Here is a 23,388-nt window from a genome sequence, read left to right as displayed (position 1 = left end):
CTGCCAGGAAGGTTCTAGAGGGAGGTGATAGCTGATTGGCTCTTCTCTAGAGTTTGGTCCTTTTTACAAAAGGACATGGATATGTTACTAAGGTGAGGCCTTTAGGCCTACTATTCTCTATGTATGTCTATAAGACATTACTTTTCTATGTACCGGAGACTCCCGTCTCGACGACGGGGAATGATTCAGGCATGTGAATCTATGAAAGACACCCATAATACTGGATAACGTGCGAAGTCACCATCCCCGTTGCTGTGTTTTGCGGAAGGAATGGAAGCACTTTAAACAGGCAGTTTGCAATGGCCTTCCTTCTTTGCCAAGACAGCTGAGAATCATTGACAAGGAGCCAGCCAGGTGCAGAGCCTGAATATCAGGTTTCCCTCGAGTGCCAGGCAGGGGGCCCAAGACTGGATTCCTACATCGAGCGCCATCCGGGACCCAGGAAGCAGATTCGTGCAGTCGGGCCTCCCAGCCATACAGCTATCCAGGACCCCAGATGGGCCATTTTCAACTCTTAGCCTGCCTGCCACTGGGATCTGACTGTGTCTTTCACCGGATTAATTTCCACCCTGCTGAGATGGGATAGGAGGAGCACGTTCTCCTCTGTGCCTAAGAGCTCACATTGGAGCAGTCGTTGAAGGGTACAGTGTGTCTTAAGCCCTCCTCCAAGTATTTGGGCATTATGTAGAAGCTGTAGTATTGTGCGTTTGTGTACGTGTGTGTGTAGGTGTCTTTGTTTCCGTTTGCCGCGTGCGTGTGCATGTACATAATTGTGTGTGTATGTATGTTGTGCGTGCGTATATAATTGCATGTATGTTGATTCCCGTGTGTAGTTTTTTGTGTCTGCGTACTTGTGTGTGAGTGGCTGTTACACCTCAGCACAATAATTGTGGAGAAGGGAACATTCCTGTCAGCATTGTGTGTTTAAGTTCCGCCTTGTACAGTGAGTTAATTACCCCTAATACTTTCATTTTGGAGGAAGAGTTTTGAGTTTATCAAGAACTCATGCTGAAGGCTTTAAATGGCTCTGAAAGATGGGTTTAAAGTCAGGTAAAGCGAGAGATGTGCGGTTGACCCCTTGTGTCTCAGCAGCCATTCACTAGAGCTGCTATGGAGAACAGGCAGTGTCACTGCCTTGTAGATTTATCTAGCACAAACCTGGCCCAAGGGCCGGATAGCCCTTTACAACAGAACCAGACTACCTTAGATTGTTTATAGGCACAGGGCCATTACGTTATTTGCCCAGAATCACAGGTTGTTGTGCCACGCCTGAGACTGAAACCTGGCTCCCCATGTTCAAAGCTCAGCAGCTCTGACCACTAAGCCACATCTGTTGAGCACAGCATCTGGAGCAGAGCCGTGATCTGTGTGGCCCTTGTATGTTACACTTCTGCGGGCTTTCTGAAGGTTGCCTGTTCGTATGAATGGGGGGTTTCTGGAGAGTGGCGGGACGGTACTGCGTGGCTGGGCCTTTTCCCCATGTCTGGCCATTCAAACCTGCCAGGTCTTTATCTGTGTCACTGTCCCAATGTCTCCCTCTTGTGTCCATCATTCTGCCCAGGGCATTGCTGTGCTCATGCCCTCCTTCTCCAGTGTCTCGCTGGAGAGGTATCTGTCTCCCTGCCCAGTGTCTCTGTCCCAGTGCTCACCATTCCCTGACCCACAGTCTGAGCTTCACTACCTTTCCCCGGTGTCCGACCTTCCTTGGGCCAATGTTTGCACCTCCAGGTGTCTGGATCTCTGTCCCAGACCCTGAGCTTACCTGCCCCAGCGTCTGGGCCTCTCTTCGATGGGCCTTTCTGTCCCAGAGTCTGAGCTTTCCTGCCCACTTCTCTGCATCTCCCTGTCCCAGTTGCTGGGATACACTCTCTGAGTCTGAGCTTCCCTGTCCCAATGTCTGGTTCTCACTATTCCTGAATCTGCATTTTCCTGCCCCAATGTGTGGGCCTCCCTGGGTGTGGGTCTCTCTGTCCTAGATTGTGATTTATTCTGCCCCAATGTGTGGGCCTCCCTATCTCGGAGTCTTTTTGTCCCACTGTCTAGGTCTCCCTGTCCCAAGGTTTTCCATCCGCTGAATCGGCTTCTTTGCCCCAGAGTTTGTTTACTTACCTGTGTCTGTGCTTCCCTGTCCAGGTGTCTGCTGTCTCCTGTCCGAGACTCAGTGTCGCCCTTTCACAGCATCTGTCCCATCCCAAGGTATCCCTGTCCCAGCCTGCAGTCTGGGGTTGGGGTGTCTTCCGAAGCCCGGCCTGTGCTGGAGACCTCTATGGTGGGCAGGGCGCTGCCCCAGAACCTAGTTAGTGTTTAATCCAGGGCCATTGGCCGTGTGGTGAAGTGTTGTCCACGGGGTTAGACGTGTACCCTTAAGACGTTGTTAGATGCGTTTCTTGTATGTTTGCCAACAGTGTGTGTGCTGTGTACACACTCTCCTTATGCCCCCTAACCACTCACGTGTCACGCCCGAGCCTCCTGTAGGTGATGTTTGTGCTTGGTGTGTTGCTTCTATGTGTGTTTGTGTGTGTCTCTGCTCATGTGTGCTGTGTATCACACTCTCCATATTCCCGCTGCTCCCACAAACATACACGCCCTGTCTCACGCGGGAGCCTTCTGTAGGTGATGTTTGTTCTTGGTGTGTTGCTTCTGTGTGCTTGTGTGTCTGCCGCTCATGTGTGCTGTGTACCGCTCTACTTGTTCCCGCTGCTCCCACTCACATGTCACGCCGGAGCCTTCTGTAGGTGGTTGGTGTTGTGTTGCTTCTGTGTGTGATTGTGTGTCTGCCGCTCATGTGTGCTGTATACCACTCACCATGTTCCCGCTGCTCCCACTCACATGTCACGCCGGAGCCTTCTGTAGGTGGTTGGTGTTGTGTTGCTTCTGTGTGTGATTGTGTGTCTGCTGCTCATGTGTGCTGTATACCACTCACCATGTTCCCGCTGCTCCCACACACGTGTCACGCCGGAGCCTCCTTCCTGTAGGTGGTGTTTGTGCTTGGTGTGTTGCTCTGTGTGTGTTTGTGTGTCTCAGCTCATGTGTACCACTCTTCATATCCCCGCTTTTCCCACACAGGTGTCACGCCGGAGCCTCCTGTAAGTGTTCTGGTAACGGGCCCTGACTCACGGGCTCCTCACCCAGGGATGTGGGTGACACGTTTGACAGAAGAAAAACAAAACAAAAAAACAAATGTCATTTACAATGTCAATAGCTCAAAATAACTTGTGTGCGAGACCTATTGCATTGTAAATGCTTGTTCAATTAAGCATGCACGTTTGTAGAGAGCACTACCCTCAATGGAGAGGCACCTTGGTTGAGCAATGAAGGGAGAACATGATCAAAGCTGTCTATCCCACAGTTAGGACCGGCAGTAGCATGAAGTGTTTCTTTGACAAAGATAAGCTGAACCTTTTCGAATGCCAACGGGAATAGAGCTTGAACTACTTTGTTGCAGCCCTGTACTGGTTTACAAAAATAAAATAAGATGTTTAATCCATAGAATAGTTTAGATTGATGGTTTCTATTTTCTGGCTATGTTATTTAAGTTTTTGTGAATATTGCGACGACAGTAATGTATAAACTGAAGCAATCATGAACATTTTCTAGAGGTGCATCCAGTGAGGAGATATGAAGCGGGAGAAGGTTGAGTAAACCTCTAAATAAGTACCACCTGGTTCCAGACTCCGCATAGCAACCAGAACTCTGCAGACCATATCACCTCCACTCAGCACAAACCCTATATGCAGTGGAAGGCTTTAATCTACCCAGAATCTACAGCATGGAGGCATCTCTTTACAGACTCCTCAAAACACTGTACTCTGTGCACAAAATACTCATGCCACATAGGCCCCCATCTATAGGGCTATCATCAACAAAGCAGCCAATGGCAAAACACTCTAAGTTTTTAAGCAACTAAAATGCCCCATTCTGTTAAATAATGCATAGCCAGCAATGCAGACATCCACACCACCTTCAAACCCCATTGATCTATCCCAAAGTGAACCTCCTTTAATGTCTTCTTACATGGTGGACTCACTAACCCCCTAAACTCACTCAAGACCATCTTCTATGAAGAGGACGTTCTACCATCACCCATCATTAAATCTCTTTAGAGATGCCTTCACACTCCTTGTCATTGTTGTCAACGGCTTCCTCAGTCAAGAACATTCCCAGATGCTCTATACAAAGGAATGAACATCCCCCTACTAACCGGGGTGATCTCACCAATTTCTGCCCCTTCACCTGCACTTCCAAGAAAAAGTTAAATATTTGAAAAGCAGTTTCTAACCAGTTACAAAAGAAGATCACAAATAATATTTTTCAGGGATTTAGACCATGCTACTACAGCATAAAAGCAAATAATCTTTATGAAGCAAATGATGCCCTCCTCAACAACACAAGAAGCAAGCCCAGCCCAGCCTCATGATCCTACTCAACCTCTCAGTAGCCTTTGATACAGTGAACACCAAACATTGACAAACTGAGTGGAATAGCACATGGGCTTCTTTGACACAGTCCTGCAATGGATCACCTCTTATCTTGCTAACTGCCAATAAGACATACAGATAGGAACTACAAGATCAGAGACATTCTCTTTCTCCTGTGAAATGCCACAGGCTTCCATAGTCTCCCTGATCACCTTTAACCTCTACAAGGAATCACATGGATCCATGCTCACTTATACCATCATCCAGATCTACCAATATGCCGACAAACCACAATCTACCGGAAAATCTCATCAGTCAATGTTAAACAAACCAAGATCTTCCTTGCATTTAACCTAAAGGTGTCAAGTATCCACCTAAAGCTCAAACTGATGAAGACCCAATTCCTCTTGTTCATCAACAGTGGCAAACATCCACATAAACACCTTCAATGCTCATGACAAGGTCAGCTCGTCATGCACTGCAGCCAAGCTGACCATGTAATTTCAATGGAAATTAGAGTAAAAGTGGGAATTGCCTTACCACCAAAGGGGTTAAGCATGGTTCTCAGACAAGAGCGTAGGTGACTTACCCTCCCACCTGACAATGCAAAATCTCTTGGATTCACCCTCAACTCTAACATCACCAGGAAGACCGGGGCAGCATTGTGCCAGATCTCCTTCCTGAAGGAAGTGACTCACTTTCTTTCCAAAGCTAACTTCAAAACATCGCATACATTGGGTCTCTCCAGAAGAAGGCAATGCCCTGCACAGTGGCCTCCCACATACCACTTTTGCACCCATGAAGTCTTACTACGTACAACTGCACATCTCACCAAGAGTTTAAAAAAATTCAACCTCTTCAGGCCAATGCCTAAGGAATGAGAGCCACTTCCTCTTCAATCTTACATAGTCTTCAAGACCAGCTTCATTCCATGCAAGGCAATCAGAAATGACAACCCATCTTACTTGACCAGGTAACAACACACCACAGGCAGACAATGCCACACTAGTAGGCAGGACATAACCAGACTGGAAACAGATAAATGCAAGTAGGATAACAACAGAAAGTAGATCTTCACCATTTAAGTACACAGGATCAGGAACAATAACACACCCACATCAGATGCTCCAAATCTGCTTCAACTCTGGGTGGGGGGGCAAAGACATGTCTAATTGAGAAGCATCAAGCTCTGACAGATATAATTACCTCTTAAGGCCTCTTTGTTAGCATTCTTAATTGTAATTCTGAAATCACACGATTTGTCATCTCTATTACTCCCCTTTAAAGTTCTGTTTTAGAAGTACAGCTATGTACATAAAAACTAATAGTAAGCAGCTTCTGTGGATATTGTCCACTTTGTGAAAGACAGAATGGATGACCGAACTAAAACAACCACTGTTTAGGGAAGGTTGCCAAAAAAGAGCAAAAAGCACACGGGTATAATATGCAGACTTGCTTGAGCCAACAACCACAGGGATGAGCTACAAAAGCCTGTTCAATTTCTACACCTCTACTTGCACCCAAGTATTGAAATTTTAAACATGCAAAATGGCCAGTAAACCAGGGGGGTGTCCCATCCCAGCAGTTTGTGTCACAACATTGTTCTGCCATTCATACAGAAGCATTAACCAGAGGCTGATTAAGCAATAGCATAATCTACCACTGACCTCCAAATAATCTCCTGTACGGAGAAACAATAAGTTCGAGGCATGTGGGCTGCTAAATTCATATCTTAGCATTAGATCGCCGCCTAGTGTTGGGTCCGGATGATCGCACATTGTTGTCCTGGAAGAGTCTTCGAAGTATCCTGAGATAGGTGGCTCCTCCCCTGGACTACAGTGCGCATGGGCATCGGCTCCATCCTCAGATTGTTTTTTTCCGCCATTGGGTTCGGATGCGGTCTCGACTTCTCTCTGTCGGAACCGAGTAAATCTTACTTTTTAAGACCAAAAGGTCTTATATTTTATAGCGTCGGTATTGTTTGCGCACGGTCTCGAGTTCTTCCAACTCTTGGAGTTGGATTCAGCGGAGTTTTTCACTCTTCGGACGCCGAGGCCTTCTCATCGCGACACGACCGCAACTTTCCAGCATGGAGCGGAGTCCGTTTAAGTACTGTCCGCTCTGTGGGTCTAAGTACCCACACATAGACCTGCACCCGGTCTGTAACAAATGCCTTTCACCGGACCATGACGACGGCAAGTGCAAGGCTTGCGCTCAGTTCCGGTCAAAGAAGACTCTTAAGCTCCGGCGCGCGGTGCGCCTGGAGGCCAGACAAGCGGCCCCGGATCCAGAAAACATCTTCGGCGACCAAGAAGAAGATGAACAGGGTCATCATCTCCAGATATCCCCACCCGAAACGGAGGTCGAGGCGGATCCGGCGGACGACGACGGAGTCGCGGGTCAAGGCCTTGAATACGTCGACGAGGTAGGGGACGTCGAAGAAATTTATGGGGCCGCGGAAGATAGCTCAGGGGACGAGCTATGCCCCGAAGGTTTCGAAGATCACGATCGGGTCACGGGATCGCCAGTCGGCCTTACCCAAGACCCCGTGCCGCAAGCCACGGCCCCGCCATCAGGCCCGGCCACGGACATACTTGCTGAGCAGGCCACATCGAAACCGAAACCTACAGTGTCGACTACACCTAAAATGGCCGACCCGAAAACGAAACCGAAACTTATGGACTCGAGCGTCCCTAAAATGGCGGCCGGCACACAGAAAACTACTGCACCCGCCGCCGCATCGGCTCCGTCGACCTCCGGTCCGCAGAAGTCGAAGAAGCCGGTCAATTCCAAAGGGTCAAAATCGGCGCAAGAGGAGGGATCCTCTACAAAAGGTGGTCGGCACGGATCAACCGCGGCGACACCGTCTAAGCACGCCAAGGCCAGCGGCACGGCTCCGGTTACGCCTGGGACTCCGTTGGTCGGTCGCGTAGTGGACGCGGAACCGACGAAGGCGCACGGATCGACAGCTGGCACGTCTGCGCATCGATCCAAGGACTCTGGGTCGGCGACAACTGCATCGGCGTCCAAACCTAAGAAAGGCCACCATGACGTCGGCTCCGAGGGGAAGGTCAAGACACCCTCGTCAGCGCCAAAAGACACTGTGAGTGAAGCGTCCCCCATCGCCGCTTCGCTACAGAGAATCAGGGACAAGGCCGCTGCTATGTCGGCTCCGTTGCCGTCGCCTCAGACGCCGAAGGACGCTCCGGCAAAGCCTAAGAGTAAGCTTCTCTTCCTTCTGCCGCCGAAAGAGGCTCCGAAGGCTTTTTCCACGAAATCGACGCCAAAGAAGTCGGATTCTTCTACGGCAGGTGCACCTTCAGGTCGAGAACTCGAATCAGAGGACGATTCGGAGCACTTCATCGACGCCAACACAGGCAAATTAACCCTATACAAGAGGAGGATCACGTCAGAGCCTCTGGACTCCTATGTCATCCCACTAAAGAAGAAAAGGGTGCCTCAGGACGCTTCTAACCTGATAGAGCCTATCCAGCCTCCTCCTAGAAGAAGCCCTACTCCCTCACCAGACCAATCTGAGGGTGAGGGATATGATGAAGAGGACCAATACACCTTCCCCATCAATGAACCAGATGCACATCCAGATGCATATGATGACATTGGTGACCAAGGCACCCAGAGTGTGGGGCAAGATCCACAACCATTCAGTGCACGTGCATCCCCAACAGAGGATTCTGCAGGTTTTCATGCACTAATTGAGAGGGCAGCTGCTAATCATGATGTGGACATGCATGCTGACCCGGTTGAAGAAGACTTTCTCTTTGACACGTTTTCAGTCTCTGAGAGGACTGTAAAGACACTGCCTATGCTCAAGGGAGTGCTCAAACATGCTGCGGACATCTTTAAGGAACCCACTAGGGCGAGAGTGGTCAATCCACGTATTGAAAAAAAGTACAGACCAGCACCTGCAGACCCTGCATACATTCGGGGACAGTTGCCGCTAGACTCCCTGGTGGTCGCCAATGCCCGCAAAAGGGCCAACTCCCAAACAACGGGTGAAGCTCCTCCCCCGGATAAGGAGTCCAAAGTGCTAGAGGCAGGGGGCAAAAGAGTAGCTGCACAGGCTGCCAACTTTTGGCGTATTTCTAATACACAAGCACTCTTAGCACGTTACGATAGGGCGCATTATGACACCCTAGAGCAGATTGTACAACACCTGCCTCCAAAGTTTCAAGAGGGCACAAAACTGCTTATAGAGGAAGGAAAATTGATCTCCAACGCAGCCATCAAGTGTGCACTTGACGCCGCAGACACAGCAGCTAGGGCGATCAACACTAGCGTCATGCTGAGACGACAGGCTTGGCTCCGCATATCTGGGTTTAAACCTGATATTCAGACAACCATCCTTAATCAGCCAGTCAATCCTGATCGACTGTTTGGTCCAGATGTTGACACCACCCTCGAAAAGATAAAAAAGGACACAGAAACTGCTAAGTCCATGGGGGCCCTACAGTCACAACAGTTTCGTGGCAACAATTTTCGTCGCTCAGGTGCACGTGGAGTCACCAGAGGACAAATGGGTCAACAATCTCAATTCTCAAAAGGTGGAGCACAATCCTCGTTCACAAAACAGAACAAGGGAGGTTACAGAAATAACAGCAACAGAGGTCGCGGCAGAGGAAACAACAGCTCCCGCTCCTCTACCCCAAGCAAACAGTGACTCTCTGTCACTGCCCCCCGACCACTTAACACCTGTCGGGGGGAGACTGCAGCAGTTCCTGCCCGTCTGGAAAAACATCACCACAGACAGGTGGGTGCGTCAACTAGTACAGTATGGTTATTGCCTAGAGTTGAAATCCACTCCACCCAACATCCCGCCAAGGCAAAGGCCTATGTCCGCAGAGCACTTGCACTTATTGCAGCAGGAGGTAGTGGTGATGCTGAAAAAAGGCGCAATCGAGCTCGTGCCAGTGGAGGAGGAAGGCACAGGGGTGTATTCCCTGTACTTCCTTATCCCAAAGAAGGACGGATCTCTCAGACCCATTCTGGATCTACGTCCCCTAAACCTGTATATACTGTCAGAACATTTCCATATGCTCACACTGCAACAGATTCTTCCCTTATTAAACCAGGGGGACTTCTTAGCAACCTTAGACCTCAAGGATGCTTATTTCCACATACCACTACACCCGTCCCACAGAAAATACCTCAGGTTCACTATCCAAGGCAAACATTATCAGTTCAAAGTCCTACCCTTCGGAGTCACCACAGCCCCAAGGGTGTTTACAAAGTGTCTGGCGACAGTAGCGGCGCACCTCAGGAGGCAGGGCATCCATGTCTACCCCTACCTGGACGACTGGCTCGTTCAAGCCAAGTCAGAACAACAGTGTGCCGCGGACATGTCGACTACCATTCACCTCCTTCACGATCTAGGTTTCTCGTTGAACTACCCAAAGTCGCACCTTCAACCGGCGCATGTCCGGCAGTTTCTAGGCGTGGCGATCAATACCCTGACAGCCGTGGCTCAACCAAACCAAGTCAGGATAGACAGCATGCAATCTCTGATCCAGAAGTTCAGATCACAACACTCACTTCCAGCGAGAGTGTTCATGCAGTTGATAGGCATGATGGCCTCCTGCATCTTCATAGTCCCTCACGCACGGCTACATATGCGCCCGCTCCAGGAGTGCTTAGCAAATCAGTGGACTCAGGCTCAGGGACAATTAACAGACCTAGTGTTGGTTACCAGTCGGGCATACGACTCTCTGCATTGGTGGACTCCACACAACCTTTGCAAGGGCCGACTGTTCCAGGAGCCAGTGCCACAGATTACCCTGACAACGGACGCATCTCTCCAGGGATGGGGAGCTCATCTGCTCAATTACACTGTGCAGGGACTATGGACGACGCAGCAACAGAAGATGCACATCAACTATCTGGAACTGATGGCAATCTTCATGGCACTCAAGTCCTTCATTGTACATCTGTGCAACAAGGTAGTGTTGGTCCGGACGGACAACATGACCGCGATGTACTACATTCAAAAGCAGGGGGGCACCCACTCGCCACAGCTGTCTCATCTGGCTCAGGGCATGTGGAAGTGGGCCATTCAGAGGAACATCTTCCTCATGGCAGAACACCTCCCGGGCAAGGACAATCTAATGGCGGATCTGCTCAGCAGACACAGCCATCAAATGCACGAGTGGGAGTTACACCCATCTGTACTCCACCCGTACTTCCAGCAGTGGGGTCATCCGGAGATAGACCTGTTTGCAACAAAAGAAAACGCAAAATGCCAACACTTTGCTGCCAGGTTCCCTCACCCACAGTCGCAGGGGAATGCGATATGGATGAACTGGTCAGGCAAATTTGCGTACGCTTTTCCGCCAGCCCCTCTGATACCGCTGGTGGCAAGAAAGCTAAGGCAGCACGCGATGACTCTCATCCTAGTTGCTCCAACGTGGGCGCGCCAAGCATGGTACACCACGTTCCTCGAACTCTCAGTGGTGCCGCATCAAAGACTGCGCCTCACGCCCAGACTTTTGACGCAGAACCATGGAGAAATTCAGCATCCAGATCCGCAACAGCTCAACCTGGCGATCTGGCTCCTGAAGTCCTAGAGTTCGGATACCTTAACTTACCTCCAGAATGCATGAACATCATCAAGGAGGCAAGGAAGCCAACTACCAGAGCATGCTATGCTGCAAAATGGAAGCGTTTTGTCATTTACTGTAAGGCTAATGACATCAACCCGCTAGATGCATCTATCCCTAACATCATTTGTTATCTGCTACATCTGTACAAGTGCAATCTAGCGTACACTTCCATTCGGATACATCTATCCGCCATCGCAGCATATCTTCAGAATAGGCAGCACCTCTCTGTCGTCAGGGTGCCAGCCATCAAAGCTTTCCTTGAAGGTCTGAAACGAGTCATTCCCCCAAGAACACCGCCAGCTCCGGTGTGGAACCTCAATGTGGTCCTCACCAGACTAATGGGACCACCATTTGAACCACTGCACTCGTGTGAACTCCAGTTCCTAACGTGGAAAGTGGCTTTCCTAATTGCTATTACGTCACTGAGGCGTGTTAGTGAGCTGCAAGCGCTCACAATCCAAGAGCCATTCATTCAGATTCATCCAAATAGGGTAGTGCTACGTACTAACCCCAAATTCCTTCCGACGGTGGTGTCACAGTTTCATCTCAACCAAACTATTGACTTACCGGCATTCTTCCAAAACCCACAAACGGTGGCGGAAAGAATGCTCCATACGTTAGACGTATGGAGGGCGTTGATGTACTACATTGACAGAACACAACACTTTAGGAAAGCAAAACAACTTTTTGTTGCCTTCTCACCACAACACAAAGGCAACCCTATTTCCAAAGCAGGAATAGCCAGGTGGATTGTTAAGTGCATCCAAATATGTTATCAAAAGGCCAAGCGCACTTTAACGATACCCCCAAGGGCGCACTCCACACGCAAATTGGGGGCATCCATGGCTTTCCTAGGAAACATTCCTTTAGAGGATATTTGCAGAGCAGCCACGTGGATTACACCACATACCTTTACTAAACACTACTGTGTTGATGTACATTCCAAGCAGCAAGCTGCTGTAGGACAGGCTGTTCTCAAGACACTTTTTCAGGTTTCTGCAGCTGGCACGGGCAACCGCCGCTGATGGAGGGACTGCTATGTATTCTATGCTAAGATATGAATTTAGCAGCCCACATGCCTCGAACTGAATATGCTACTTACCAGTATGCATCTGTTCTTGGCATGTAGGGCTGCTAACATTCATATCGCCCACCCTCCTCCCCGGTGCCTGTCGCAGCTGCAGATATACTATTGTATTCAATCATTAGCATGGACATCCTTTACACTTTTCACTCCATCTTCTGCCACAATGGCGAAAAACAATCTGAGGATGGAGCCGATGCCCATGCGCACTGTAGTCCAGGGGAGGAGCCACCTATCTCAGGATACTTCGAAGACTCTTCCAGGACAACAATGTGCGATCATCCGGACCCAACACTAGGCGGCGATCTAATGCTAAGATATGAATGTTAGCAGCCCTACATGCCAAGAACAGATGCATACTGGTAAGTAGCATATTCATTCACTATAATGTGGTGTTTACAAAATTATGCTAGTTCCAGTGGAACCAACAAGTTAATTCATTCAGACGGAATAAGACACATTGTCCGTAGACTTTGGCCACCACATTCATAAGCAAAATTAACAATTGGTTGGAAGGCATAGTGGATTCACCTTTATTTTTTTAATAGTCACTTAGAAATTGCTCTAACCAAGAGAAATAAACTATGCATGTTTATGTCATCTTAATTTTTTTTAAAAGATCAAAAACAAAGCCTGATGAGTCACTGGTATTATGTTAAATAGCAGCAAGCCATACTCCATTTAATTGATAAGATGGCTTGCCTTATTACTTGGAGAAAAGCATTTAAACAAGCTTTAACAAGTTTTCATCAAAAATAGATATAGCCTTACTGAGGAATATCTGGATCTTTAAACAGCTAAGATTTTAAATACACAAAGCTTCAGGAACTACATACTCAATTGACACTGGAACGCTAATTGAAGATGTATTGCTCATCAACCAAATTGTTCCAAAACCATCAGGTTTGATTATCTCATGCAAAACCTTCTAATTTCTGTAGAAAGGTAATGCATTTTAATTCTTTCAAAAGAGCCTAGGGCCCTTAATTTCCTAAAAGACAAATCGAGAATGAAACAAGTTTTTCACTGCTTGACAGTCTTTAATAAACCACCTATTTACATTGCGTTGGTCCATAACAATTTATTTTTAGATGTTTTTTCAAGTACAGTAAATAACAAACTAGAAACGCCTGCAATTCTCAAATCCTCTTGGCCGATGTTATAGTCACAAAAAAGATGGCTTTGATGGTCAACAGTCTCGGAAAGCAGCTGTGCATTGGCTCAAATGGCGAACATATTATTAGGTAAGAGCTAAATTCAGGACCCTTTGGGTCATGAGGAAAGGTGTGGGGGGACATGTACTGTAAATCTTTCAGTAAAGCGGTCACAACAGATGACAAACAGGGAGGGTAGATCCGACAAACGCAGGAAGGTTAAAATGGCAGAAAGGTACCCTTTAACTGAGAAAAGGCAAGTGATAAGGCAAACAAAAAGACTTCAGACATGAGTGCAGACAGAGGATCAACAGATTTGGCGGAGCAACAAGCCACAATTACCCCATCGGCAGGTGTAAATACTTTTTGTGGTGGGACGCCGGGCTGCAGGAATGACATTGCATACTTTGGGAGAGAAATCAAACATCCTCAACTGTTGCCATTTAATCGCCACACATGCAGATGAAGAGTGTGCAGGTTCAGGTGTAGGACCTTGCCCTGTTGATTTGACAGATCCTCCTGAAGGGGCAGCCTGAACGGAGGACTCATGCGAGACCTTGCACCACCTCCGAGGGGAGACGCCATTCGTAATCCTCAAAGCATTGACGGCTAAGTTTGTCTACTCTGGTGTTCAGAGGGCCATATGTTGAACCACCAAAAAAATGTCCTTTAGTTCCAGCCATGTTTGGAGACGTGGGGCCTCTTGATAAAGGGTCTAGGACCCCACCCAGTCTGTTGAAATACCACACTGCAGTAGTGTTGTCCGCAGTGGCGGCTGGCAGGGAACAGGTGATAAAAAAGAAAAGAAAAACAAAACGTACCTTCTTGCAGCTGCCGTCTCTCCTCAGCTCCAGTCACGGAAGCAGGAAGCACACAGGCTCCCCTAAGCCAATCACAATACAGCGTTGTGATTGGTCTGAGCACCATGGTTTGGTGCTCAGATGGGGACTGGGAGTGTGTGCATGTTCCCCACCAGGATGTGAATTACAGCCTTGTGGGGAACATGCAAAGTGTGCAAGATTGTTTGGCTCGCCCAAGAAGGCCGGCCAAACCATCATGCGCACTTAGTGTGCCCACCACTCCTCCCCCGTGACTCCAGCCACACTCTAACCTAGATACGTAGCGAAGAAAAATAAAATGATAATAACGTTGTTATTATCATTTTATTTTTCCTTTTTCCTGCTCCGAGAGTAGTGGGACGACGCTCCTCCGCCTCAGCTGAGGATCCGCATCTTGTTGTCCATGAACACCTGAATTAGCCTTCCCTTGATGGAAGCAATAAAAGCTTTCAATATCAGACGAATCGCTCTCAGATACAACAGGATAATGTAGAGCTGAGATTCCAATGTGTTAAATAGAGTGGTTAGCATAATTAAAGTGGGCTTGGCTGAGAATCATGGAAAAATTGATGTCTGCAAACACAAGGACGCTGCAATCTATACCTTTCCTATCGGGCCTGGGAGACCGAAACGTTCATCCCCGGTCCCCTGCTGCTCCCGCTGACTCGCCCAACACCAGCGCGGGACGAGGGATGAAGGACTACAAGTCCCGGCATCCCCTCTGTGGCGCCTGCTACACACGCCATCAGCAAACGCCAGGAGGCGCTTGAAAAGCGGAGTGGGGCTCTCGCATCGCGGGACGCGCGCGGGTGTGCGCCGGGCGAAGCCCGGGCCAAGGGCGGGCCCATCTGAGCCCGTCAGAAACTGATCGAGGCTGAGCTGGGCCACCCCCCTGAAAAGCTGGACTAAGTGAGTCTCTATGTAAATATGTACGGGCACTGGGTTATTGCTGTTGAACTCTGGATTTTTGCAAGGAAAACTTTGAAAGAGTGAAGGCCGGGTGAATAGTATGTAAGACAAAAATTGCAGGGAGTGCGTTATTCCGATTACCTCGACTAATCACTCTTGTACTGCTCATAGACCGAGGGGGAATAGCTATAATTTAGTATGGGGACAGTACTTCTCCACCGACAAGGCCCAATACTCGACAGAAAGCCTCAGCACGTACGCCCATTTTGAAACAGACTGCCATTGATAAAATGCTACGGCAGGCAATCGGGCGGTTTCAAGTGGGATAGAACGTACTGGAAGATGGCTCTCTCTCACCCCTATGATCCAAAACTCCTCAATGTCTTTGGAAATTGAATCTATTGATTCCTCTCAAATAGTAAACCTTTCAATTACTCCTGATTTAAGATCATCACCTGAAAAAGTAAATCCTGAACAACCAAATAAACGTGACACGGGGGGAACAATTAGGAAATGTGGTCAGAGGAAACAAAAAGCCATTAAAGGGGGGAAGAAAGTGAGCAGCTCTCACAGTCCCAAAAGTACAGAGTGCTATACCACTGGTGGAAACAGTTTAGCTGGCGTAGAGCTTCCAATGTGGGCTTCAAATCTGGCCAAATAACTTAAAACTCATTTTGAAATCTTTGTACGAAAGGAGTTAGAGGTTGTCAAGAGCCATATTGAGAATCTCACATCATTGGTTGATACATGGGGGAGTAAAATAAGCCAGCATTTCTAGTATCCTTGATAATCTTAAAATCCCTGATCAGGCTCCCACTTACCAAAGTAACAATGTAACTGTACCTGCTTCTATTACCATTGCAGCTGCCAAAAACTCAATGGGGCTTAGCCCCACCGTACAACAAATTGTAGATTCAATTGAGTTACAACAGGGGGCAACTAAGGAGGGGGATACCGCCCTCGGCCCAATGATAATGGCAACAATTTTAGGACCACAAGTGGAACAAAAGTCCTCTAGTAAATGTAGTAGAGACCTTGGGAATAACAGTGAACACACTAGAAATAGAACAAAATCCAGCCTGACACGTATTGACCTACCCCCGCATCACCCCTTATACTGTTATACTATCTGGAGTGCCCGAATTAGAAATAGGTAGAGGGGAGACCTACCCAAAATTAAAAAACAAAGTCATCTTTTGGCTAAATAAATATAGACCGCTTCCACTCTCAACACGGTGCAAAATTCTATTTGCTAGGCGGGTTGGCTGGCTGGGGCAGAGGCAGAAAGACATCTCGGGGGATTGTGTCCTGATTAATTTTAGGGACACTAGGGTGGTCCAATATATTTTGAACTGGGACCAATCCAGGGAGATTAGCGGCATCCAGAAGCTCCCTCTGGGTTACTTCTAGCCTCCTAGTCCCCTGGTAGAAAGAATGGGAAGTGTATACAAGAAATGGGAAACGAGAGCCCAGACTGGTTACTTGCCAAACATGGGCCGGGACTCTGAACCAATCCTGCTCTTTAATATTCCAGTCAGTAACAGATATAGTAGCCTAGATCTAGTTGACTGACTGGATCCCCAAGCTCCACTAATGGAAGATATAGCCACCCAACTAGATGTGCCTCCAAATTGCGATAGATTCAAGGCCGGCAACCATTTTTTCAGGGAAACCACTGAGGTAGTAGCGGGCCCTGTAAGTTTGGACGCCCCGTTAGAAACTTCTGGGGAGGAATGGGAGAGGACACCTTGCCAAGTGCTACAGCAGGAGTTTGAATCCCTGCATACACAGATTGACAAAACAAAAGACCTACAGAACACAAGGGTTTTTATCTTGGAATATAGCAGGTCTTGCTTCCAAGCTGGATCTTCCTGACTGGGGAGAATACATTGACACTCGCGACCTATGTCTCTTTCAAGAGACATGTCCACTGTTCCGCTATATAGGACAGGTTATGCTGCATATTGTACTCCAGCTTTGCAGGGGTTTAGAGGGAGACCCTCGGGGGGACTCTGCATTTGGGTTGCCACCCATTTGGGTTGCACAATTAAAGTCCTTTCACAGAATCTTTAGATATTTTGTGTATTCTCCTTACCTTTGATGATACAATTAAGTTGGCTGTTATCAATGTATATTCTCGCCCAGTGAGGATGGGGCAAACCTCTCAGACCTTAGATTCATTGGCCCTTTTTCTTCTCACTCTACCGGAATCTGTCCATACAATAGTTGGGGGGGACTTCAATTGTCATTATGAACCTCTTAATGGCCTAAATGATTACAATGCAAGTGAAGAAGATTCTGTGTGGTCGATCCCAGGTTGTAATATCTATCCAACAAGGGGGTGGACCCACCTTGTCCTCCAAATGACCACACTTACCCTCACCTATTCGTTAAGGGCCTGTAATGGTCGATTCCCTTCAGACAGCCCAGGAAACCTAACCTTTAACAAGCTGGGGCAGGCCTCCACAATTGACTGTATTCTGGTAGATGTTGAGAATTGGTCTAGAGTCAAGGACTTTGTGGTTCATCCTCGATGCGAAAGCGACCACAACCCATTGGTACTTGAGATAGCTTACCCAGAGCTCAAGGGAGACCAGGTTTGCCAACACTACCCCATCAAACTTAATCGCTGTATCTAATGATAAGATGGCCTCCTTGTATATACAAACTATCCCTTATCTAGAAAATGCTTTCTGTATCTCTGAAGAACACCATGGCCAGGAGTCCTTGTCATTGATAAATACAAATCACCGGGACTTGATTTTAAAATTGGCAGAGTTATTTTATAACCCTCGTAATTACAATAACTATGATTTAAAACCCAAGCATTCCTAGTTTAATAAAGCATGCAGGGAAGCAAAACGTGCATTAGTACTAGGGGTTAAGAATAAAGACCCTCTATGTACCAGAACAGAGAGGCTACACTATAAAAGCACGATTGCTGAAGCTAAAGCTACCTGGGAGAAAGAAAAATGGGAAGCTATCAAGATAACTTTTGAACACAAGAGATATGAGAGGCTTTTGGAATCTGGTAAAAACAGGTCACTCCGAAGGCAACTCAGCCATTGAACCAAATCTCGGGGAGGAAGTGTGGAGATCACAGTTTTATATTCTATGCCACTTGATGAATTTGCAGAACATGGGTCAGTAGATATAGATCAAATTCCCCTAATTGAGGACCCACCACCTTGTAAAATCCTGGAAGTTACGTTGGCGTTGGGCAAACTAATCCCTAATAAGGCCCTGGGTCTGGACAGAATCCCCTGGCGACCTGTTCAGGTCGCCAGGGGATTCAGAACTGAACAGGTGGTGTGAGCTCCTTATCTTCAGATACTATTCAACGCTATTATCCAGGGCATGGCACTACCTTCGACTTGGGTTGGTGAGGAAATTATTCCAATTTTTAAAAAAGGTTCCCCACTCTACCCAGCAAATTATTGGCCGATAAGCCTAATTGATGTGTCACAAAAGTATTTGCATGTGTTCTTCTGGAGAGATTGCAATCTTGGATGGACAAGAAGAATATTTTAACTCCGCTGCAAGTGGGATTTAGGTCAAAAATCTCAACCATCTACCAAATTTTCAGATTGCAGTTAATCCACTGGAAAACAGTAATTTTGGATAGGGGTAGCCTTTATCTGACCTTTGTGGACCTCAAGTCTGCCTTTTATATGGTTTGGCGTGACCAGTTATGGGGCCTTCTCTATGATGTGGGAGCTCCGACCTATCTTTGTCAATTATTGAAGCGACTACATGTAGACACTTATGCGAGGGTAAGATATGGCAGCAAGGAGAAATAACTGCTCCTTTCCCTGTGGAGAAAGGGGTGAGGCAGGAATGCGTGTTGGCGCCCACTCTCTTTTCCCTCTTCTTAAATTGCTTGAGACCCTCTTGGCAGTAAAGGACATAGACTCACCAAGGTTAGCACAACGTAAAATACCGGCCTTAATGTTTGCCGACGACACGCTGCTCTTTTCTAAATCATCAATGGGTATGCAGCGTGTATTGGATGAGTTTAGTGCATTTTGTAGGAAGAGGAATCTGGAGATAAACGTACAGAAAACCAAATACATGGTCTTCCACGCTAAAACCACTAATTGCCCGCATCCCTAAATGGAGGGTAGGTCCCTCGAAAGAATGTCCAAATTCTATTATCTGGGAATTACACTCAATGACAAGATGGATTGGGGTACCCAAATTAAGAAGGCCAATCTGAAATTAACACAGTCAATGGGTGGTATATTGAAAGTCTACAAAAATTGCACCCAAAAAGTGGTTGACCCCCCCGGCAGAAATGTATAAAACTCAAGCGAGGGGTGCTTCCTTATATGGCGCTGAACTCTGGGGGCACTGTTCATCTCATCCCCTGTTGGTTACAGAGAATACTTTTATTAGGCAGTTGCTGGGACTTCCAAGAAGCACGCCTCTAACCCCACTCAGGATGGACTTGGGTATTGGCCATATTGCCGACATGATTGCCTCTCTTCCCCTACTCTTCTGGCGTTGCTTATGGAGCACGCGTGAGTTTGGTTACCTAAAGGGAGGAACTGAGGGATGTTATGTCCATACCAGGAGCAGCTAAATTACCATGGTTGTCCTACGTCAGGAATGCATGTCACTCCTTGGGGTGGGCAAATATCTGGTCTACTCCTGAAGCAATATGCCCCAGTATCTCGAAAAAAACCCTAGCCCATGCATATAAAGAAAATAAATTAGCCCTGCTGACTCAGAGTATGAACTCTTGCAGCCTGACCTCAAGGTTTCTTGACGTCAAGCAGCAGTACAAACTAGAACTGGCCCTGGATAGCATCCAACCGTTTATGGCAAAAAAACTGTATTTACAATTTAGGCACGGTACGTTACCTTTACGAATAGATGGAAGGGTGCAACCAAAGCTGACTGCCCTGGTTGCTCTGCCTCTGAAGAGACAGAGCTCCATGTAATGTTTTTCTGTCCTGCTTACAGTAGGCCTAGGTCGAAGTGTGTCCTTCAACTCTGTAGGAATGTGGGGCTTAGCAATTACGCCAAGGTATTTAGACTACTTAAATATGAAACGCTGCCATTATTTGTAGTTGCCACATCTAAATTTCTATTTGCAATGTGGTGTATACGTGGAGGTATCTTAAAGGGAAAGAGCAGGGTTCTAATTAGATGTTGTGTGCCCGCTAACCATGTAACTGTCCCATCTTTTAATTAGCACATTAGCGAACTGCAATATAATTCTTGCTTTTGGAAAGCAATTTTAATGTTTTTCTTTTAATTTATTTGTTTAACTTAGGGGCAAATTGGAACTAGTTTTAACAGTTTTATAATACCCCAGTAAGGTGACCTGTCTTATTCAGTGTCTTATCTTGTTGCTTTTTCGGTTGCTTATGTATGCCAAATTTGGGGGGGGTCGGGTAGTTAGTCGGTGAAAGGCAATATTATAATAAGAATGTTATAATAAGATGCTTTGGACACTCTACTTGACTCCTATACCTAAGTAATAATTACCAACTAAATTTTATGAAATGTATTATAAATTGTGCTTTTATGGCTGTACAGCCGAAATAAAGTTTTTTTTTACTTTACTTGAGATGTCTACCACCGAAAGTCAACCCTTGTTTATCAGCCCATTAGCACTGAAGCCATATAACATTAAAAGCAGAACATCTGTTTTGCTTGTTAAAAATGCTACATTATAAATGTACCAACCAAGCTAATCTCTCTGTTGTTGCAAATTGATTTAATTTTTAGGTTGTGTGCTGTTGCAGCGAGGGGTATTGTATACAGTATAGTACTTGCAGCCCTACCCATTGCTTACAATTTGTTGACTTAATCGTCATTCTTTTTAGCTGCCTTCTAATTGGTCACTACATGCCTCACGTCACTTCTTTTTATTTCTCCGGAGCCTGAACTAAGCACTAATTGATTTAATTTGATTAGTACCCTTCCAATCTTGCGCTGTGATGCAGGTTACTTTTTTCTCCATTTTTCTAAACATAATTTCCACTTCCATACTATACCTTTGGGTTGCCCTTAACTTCCGTACAGGTTGTTTGTTGTTGCTTTAAATTGTTTTGGAATTTGGTGGTTCCTTTATAGCACCAAACAAATAGCACTGGATATTGAAGACATCCGTGAGACTGCATGTGCTTGTAGGCTGCGCCTCTTCTCTGCGCACACAAAGTATGTGTCTGTTTAAAGTGTACACTAGTCTGAAATATGACTCCCATGGTCTTTCCAGACAGCAGTCCAGTCACTTGCATCAGGTCGTCACTAAACAACATAAACATTTTGGACACATCTGTGCCTTTTAAAACACAAAGTATGGTGCTTTTTAAAGTACCTACAGTTTGAGCAGCGCTACAGTTAATCCATTACTCTTTAAAGCGTGTGTCCTCAGTCTAATATGTATTCCACCTCTTCTCGTACAACGTATGTGCATGTTTAAAGTGCTTCAGTTTTATGCAGAACAACTACTCTATTTCTCTTTAAAATCTTTGCCTATGTCCTCATTCTCATATGTATTTCACTGAAAGTGCATTTAGACGCCCTATATAGCATATGCACGTTGGTGCAAGAGATGTAGCCTAACAGCCACAGCTCCAATCCACTCAAATCTACCCTACTCCACTCTACCGCACCCCACTCCACTCCACCCCAGTGTACCCCAATCCACACCACCTCAACCTACCCCACTCCACTCAATCTACCCCATTCCATGTCAATAACTTTTAACCATGCTGATCAGCAGCCAGACTAGTGTACAACATGGCTAAAGCACATTGCCAATGGCATCGCATAGGCAAGAACTATTGGATTGGGCAGTGCTGGTTAAGGGTAGCTTGTATTAAAAACGACACTGTGATTTACAATAGGTAAAATACTTTCAAGTGCAACACATTAAATCACAGCATTTACAGAACTTTGTATATAAAAGTGATAGGCTCGTTTTGGGCCATAGTCGTGCATGTGGCTGACTGAAGCTTTCTAGTGCCACACATCAGGGAGTTGCTTCCAAGCACTAATTACGTGAGAACTTGAGCATAAACGTCTGAGCTGCCTGTTAAAACGACGTTCTATATTGTATCACAGTTCTATATTGTATCACAGATAAGTTGATTTTGTATGCTATCGACTGATATTACCTCGATTAATTCAAAAATAAAATGTAACAGCAGTGTGTCTGTTCTTGGGCCAGCGTTGGTGGTCCTTGGTTTGTGTTCATACCATGTATGGGCGAATGTTTAGAGAGGCGTGACATTTTTTCCCTACTATGATAAAATGAAACCTATGGCTACTCGTTCCTAGGGCTTTCCAATTAAATAATAGTGCAGTGGGTCATGGCATTCCACGGCCCGCGCTATATGCATTGTTCCTGGAAGGAGTTGCCCATATAACTTGGGGCTGGACCCACCAACACTTTAGATCACCTTCTGGACTAAACTCGACATTTCCCCTCTTAAGTCGATTGCCACCCCAATTCCTCCTCCCCTCCCTTTGAAAATCCTCAGCTAGCTTCCCTGGCTATCCATTACACCTAGTCCTGCTCCTCCCTTCAGGTAACCACTTCTCTTTTACGCGTCCAATCTTACTCACTTGCAGTCTCCAGGTGTAAACGAGAAGGGTAGCAATCTCCGGGACTAACACAGGCGTAACTTCTGCGTCTCCACATTCGAGAGTGACCATCCACATTGCTCCTCCCCAAAACTCCTATGGTAATACTCGTCCCCTCGCCGGTGCCACAAGACCACCATCGTAAAACCCTAAACATTCTCCGCTCCTCTCCTCGTTTCCACCTCACCAGGCTGAGAGCTGTTGACCACCGTCCACCACACGCTCTGCCTCGGTCCCGTTCACCCGCCATTTCTCTGGTCACGTGACGTACCGCGACGTTAACCGAACGGCAGTGTTAACGCGCTCGTGAGAGACAAGCTAGGGTGGCGTTTCGCGCGCTTTTGTATGAAGAACTTTATCACAAAGATTATATCCAGAAAAACATAGTCTCTCAGAAGTAGGGTGACCAGTGATTATAAACCATCAACCGGGAAGTTCCATCTACAAAGAAGTAGGACAGGACTACATTTATAGCCCTGTTCTTCCACGTAGGCCCTGTAGTATAATTAGGCTAAATTACCCCGTGCTTTTAGTTGGCTCCATCTGATTATACGTTTTTTTTTTCTCTAACCAGTTGAGATTTACTGGGTGATGTTTTTGGTTGTTAAACACGTTTGGCTGCAGCAGCAGCCAAGGCTCATTCACTTTTTGCTGCTGAAAATATTCTCCCTAGACTTTCCTCAACCTCTCCCTCACCCCCCACCACACTACCAGGTCCTCGTTTACCTTTACCACTTGCTCAGAGCAGATGGTAAATGTATGGAATAAAAC

The 23,388-nt window shown here is 46.8% G+C and overlaps 1 protein-coding gene across 3 annotated transcripts in view; it reads right to left on the bottom strand.

Moving 5' to 3' along the window:
* LOC144753122 (uncharacterized) overlaps positions 1 to 22,856 on the bottom strand; it is a 390,145-nt gene extending 367,289 nt beyond the window's left edge. For all 3 annotated transcript variants that reach the window (XR_013594206.1, XR_013594207.1, XM_078640905.1), the window contains exon 1: positions 22,600 to 22,856. Coding sequence is in view for 1 of the 3 variants with exons in the window: in XM_078640905.1 (XP_078497031.1) it covers positions 22,600 to 22,774 (175 nt within the window). In the remaining 2 variants the exon portion in view is untranslated. The remainder of the gene's footprint in view (positions 1 to 22,599) is intronic.
* Between the last annotated feature and the right edge of the window lie 532 nt (positions 22,857 to 23,388).

This window comes from Lissotriton helveticus, chromosome 5_1, assembly GCF_964261635.1.
Source record: "Lissotriton helveticus chromosome 5_1, aLisHel1.1, whole genome shotgun sequence".
Lineage (NCBI taxonomy): Eukaryota > Metazoa > Chordata > Amphibia > Caudata > Salamandridae > Lissotriton > Lissotriton helveticus.
Note: the sequence above shows the minus strand (reverse complement) of the source record. Positions and strands in the feature narration are given on the sequence as shown.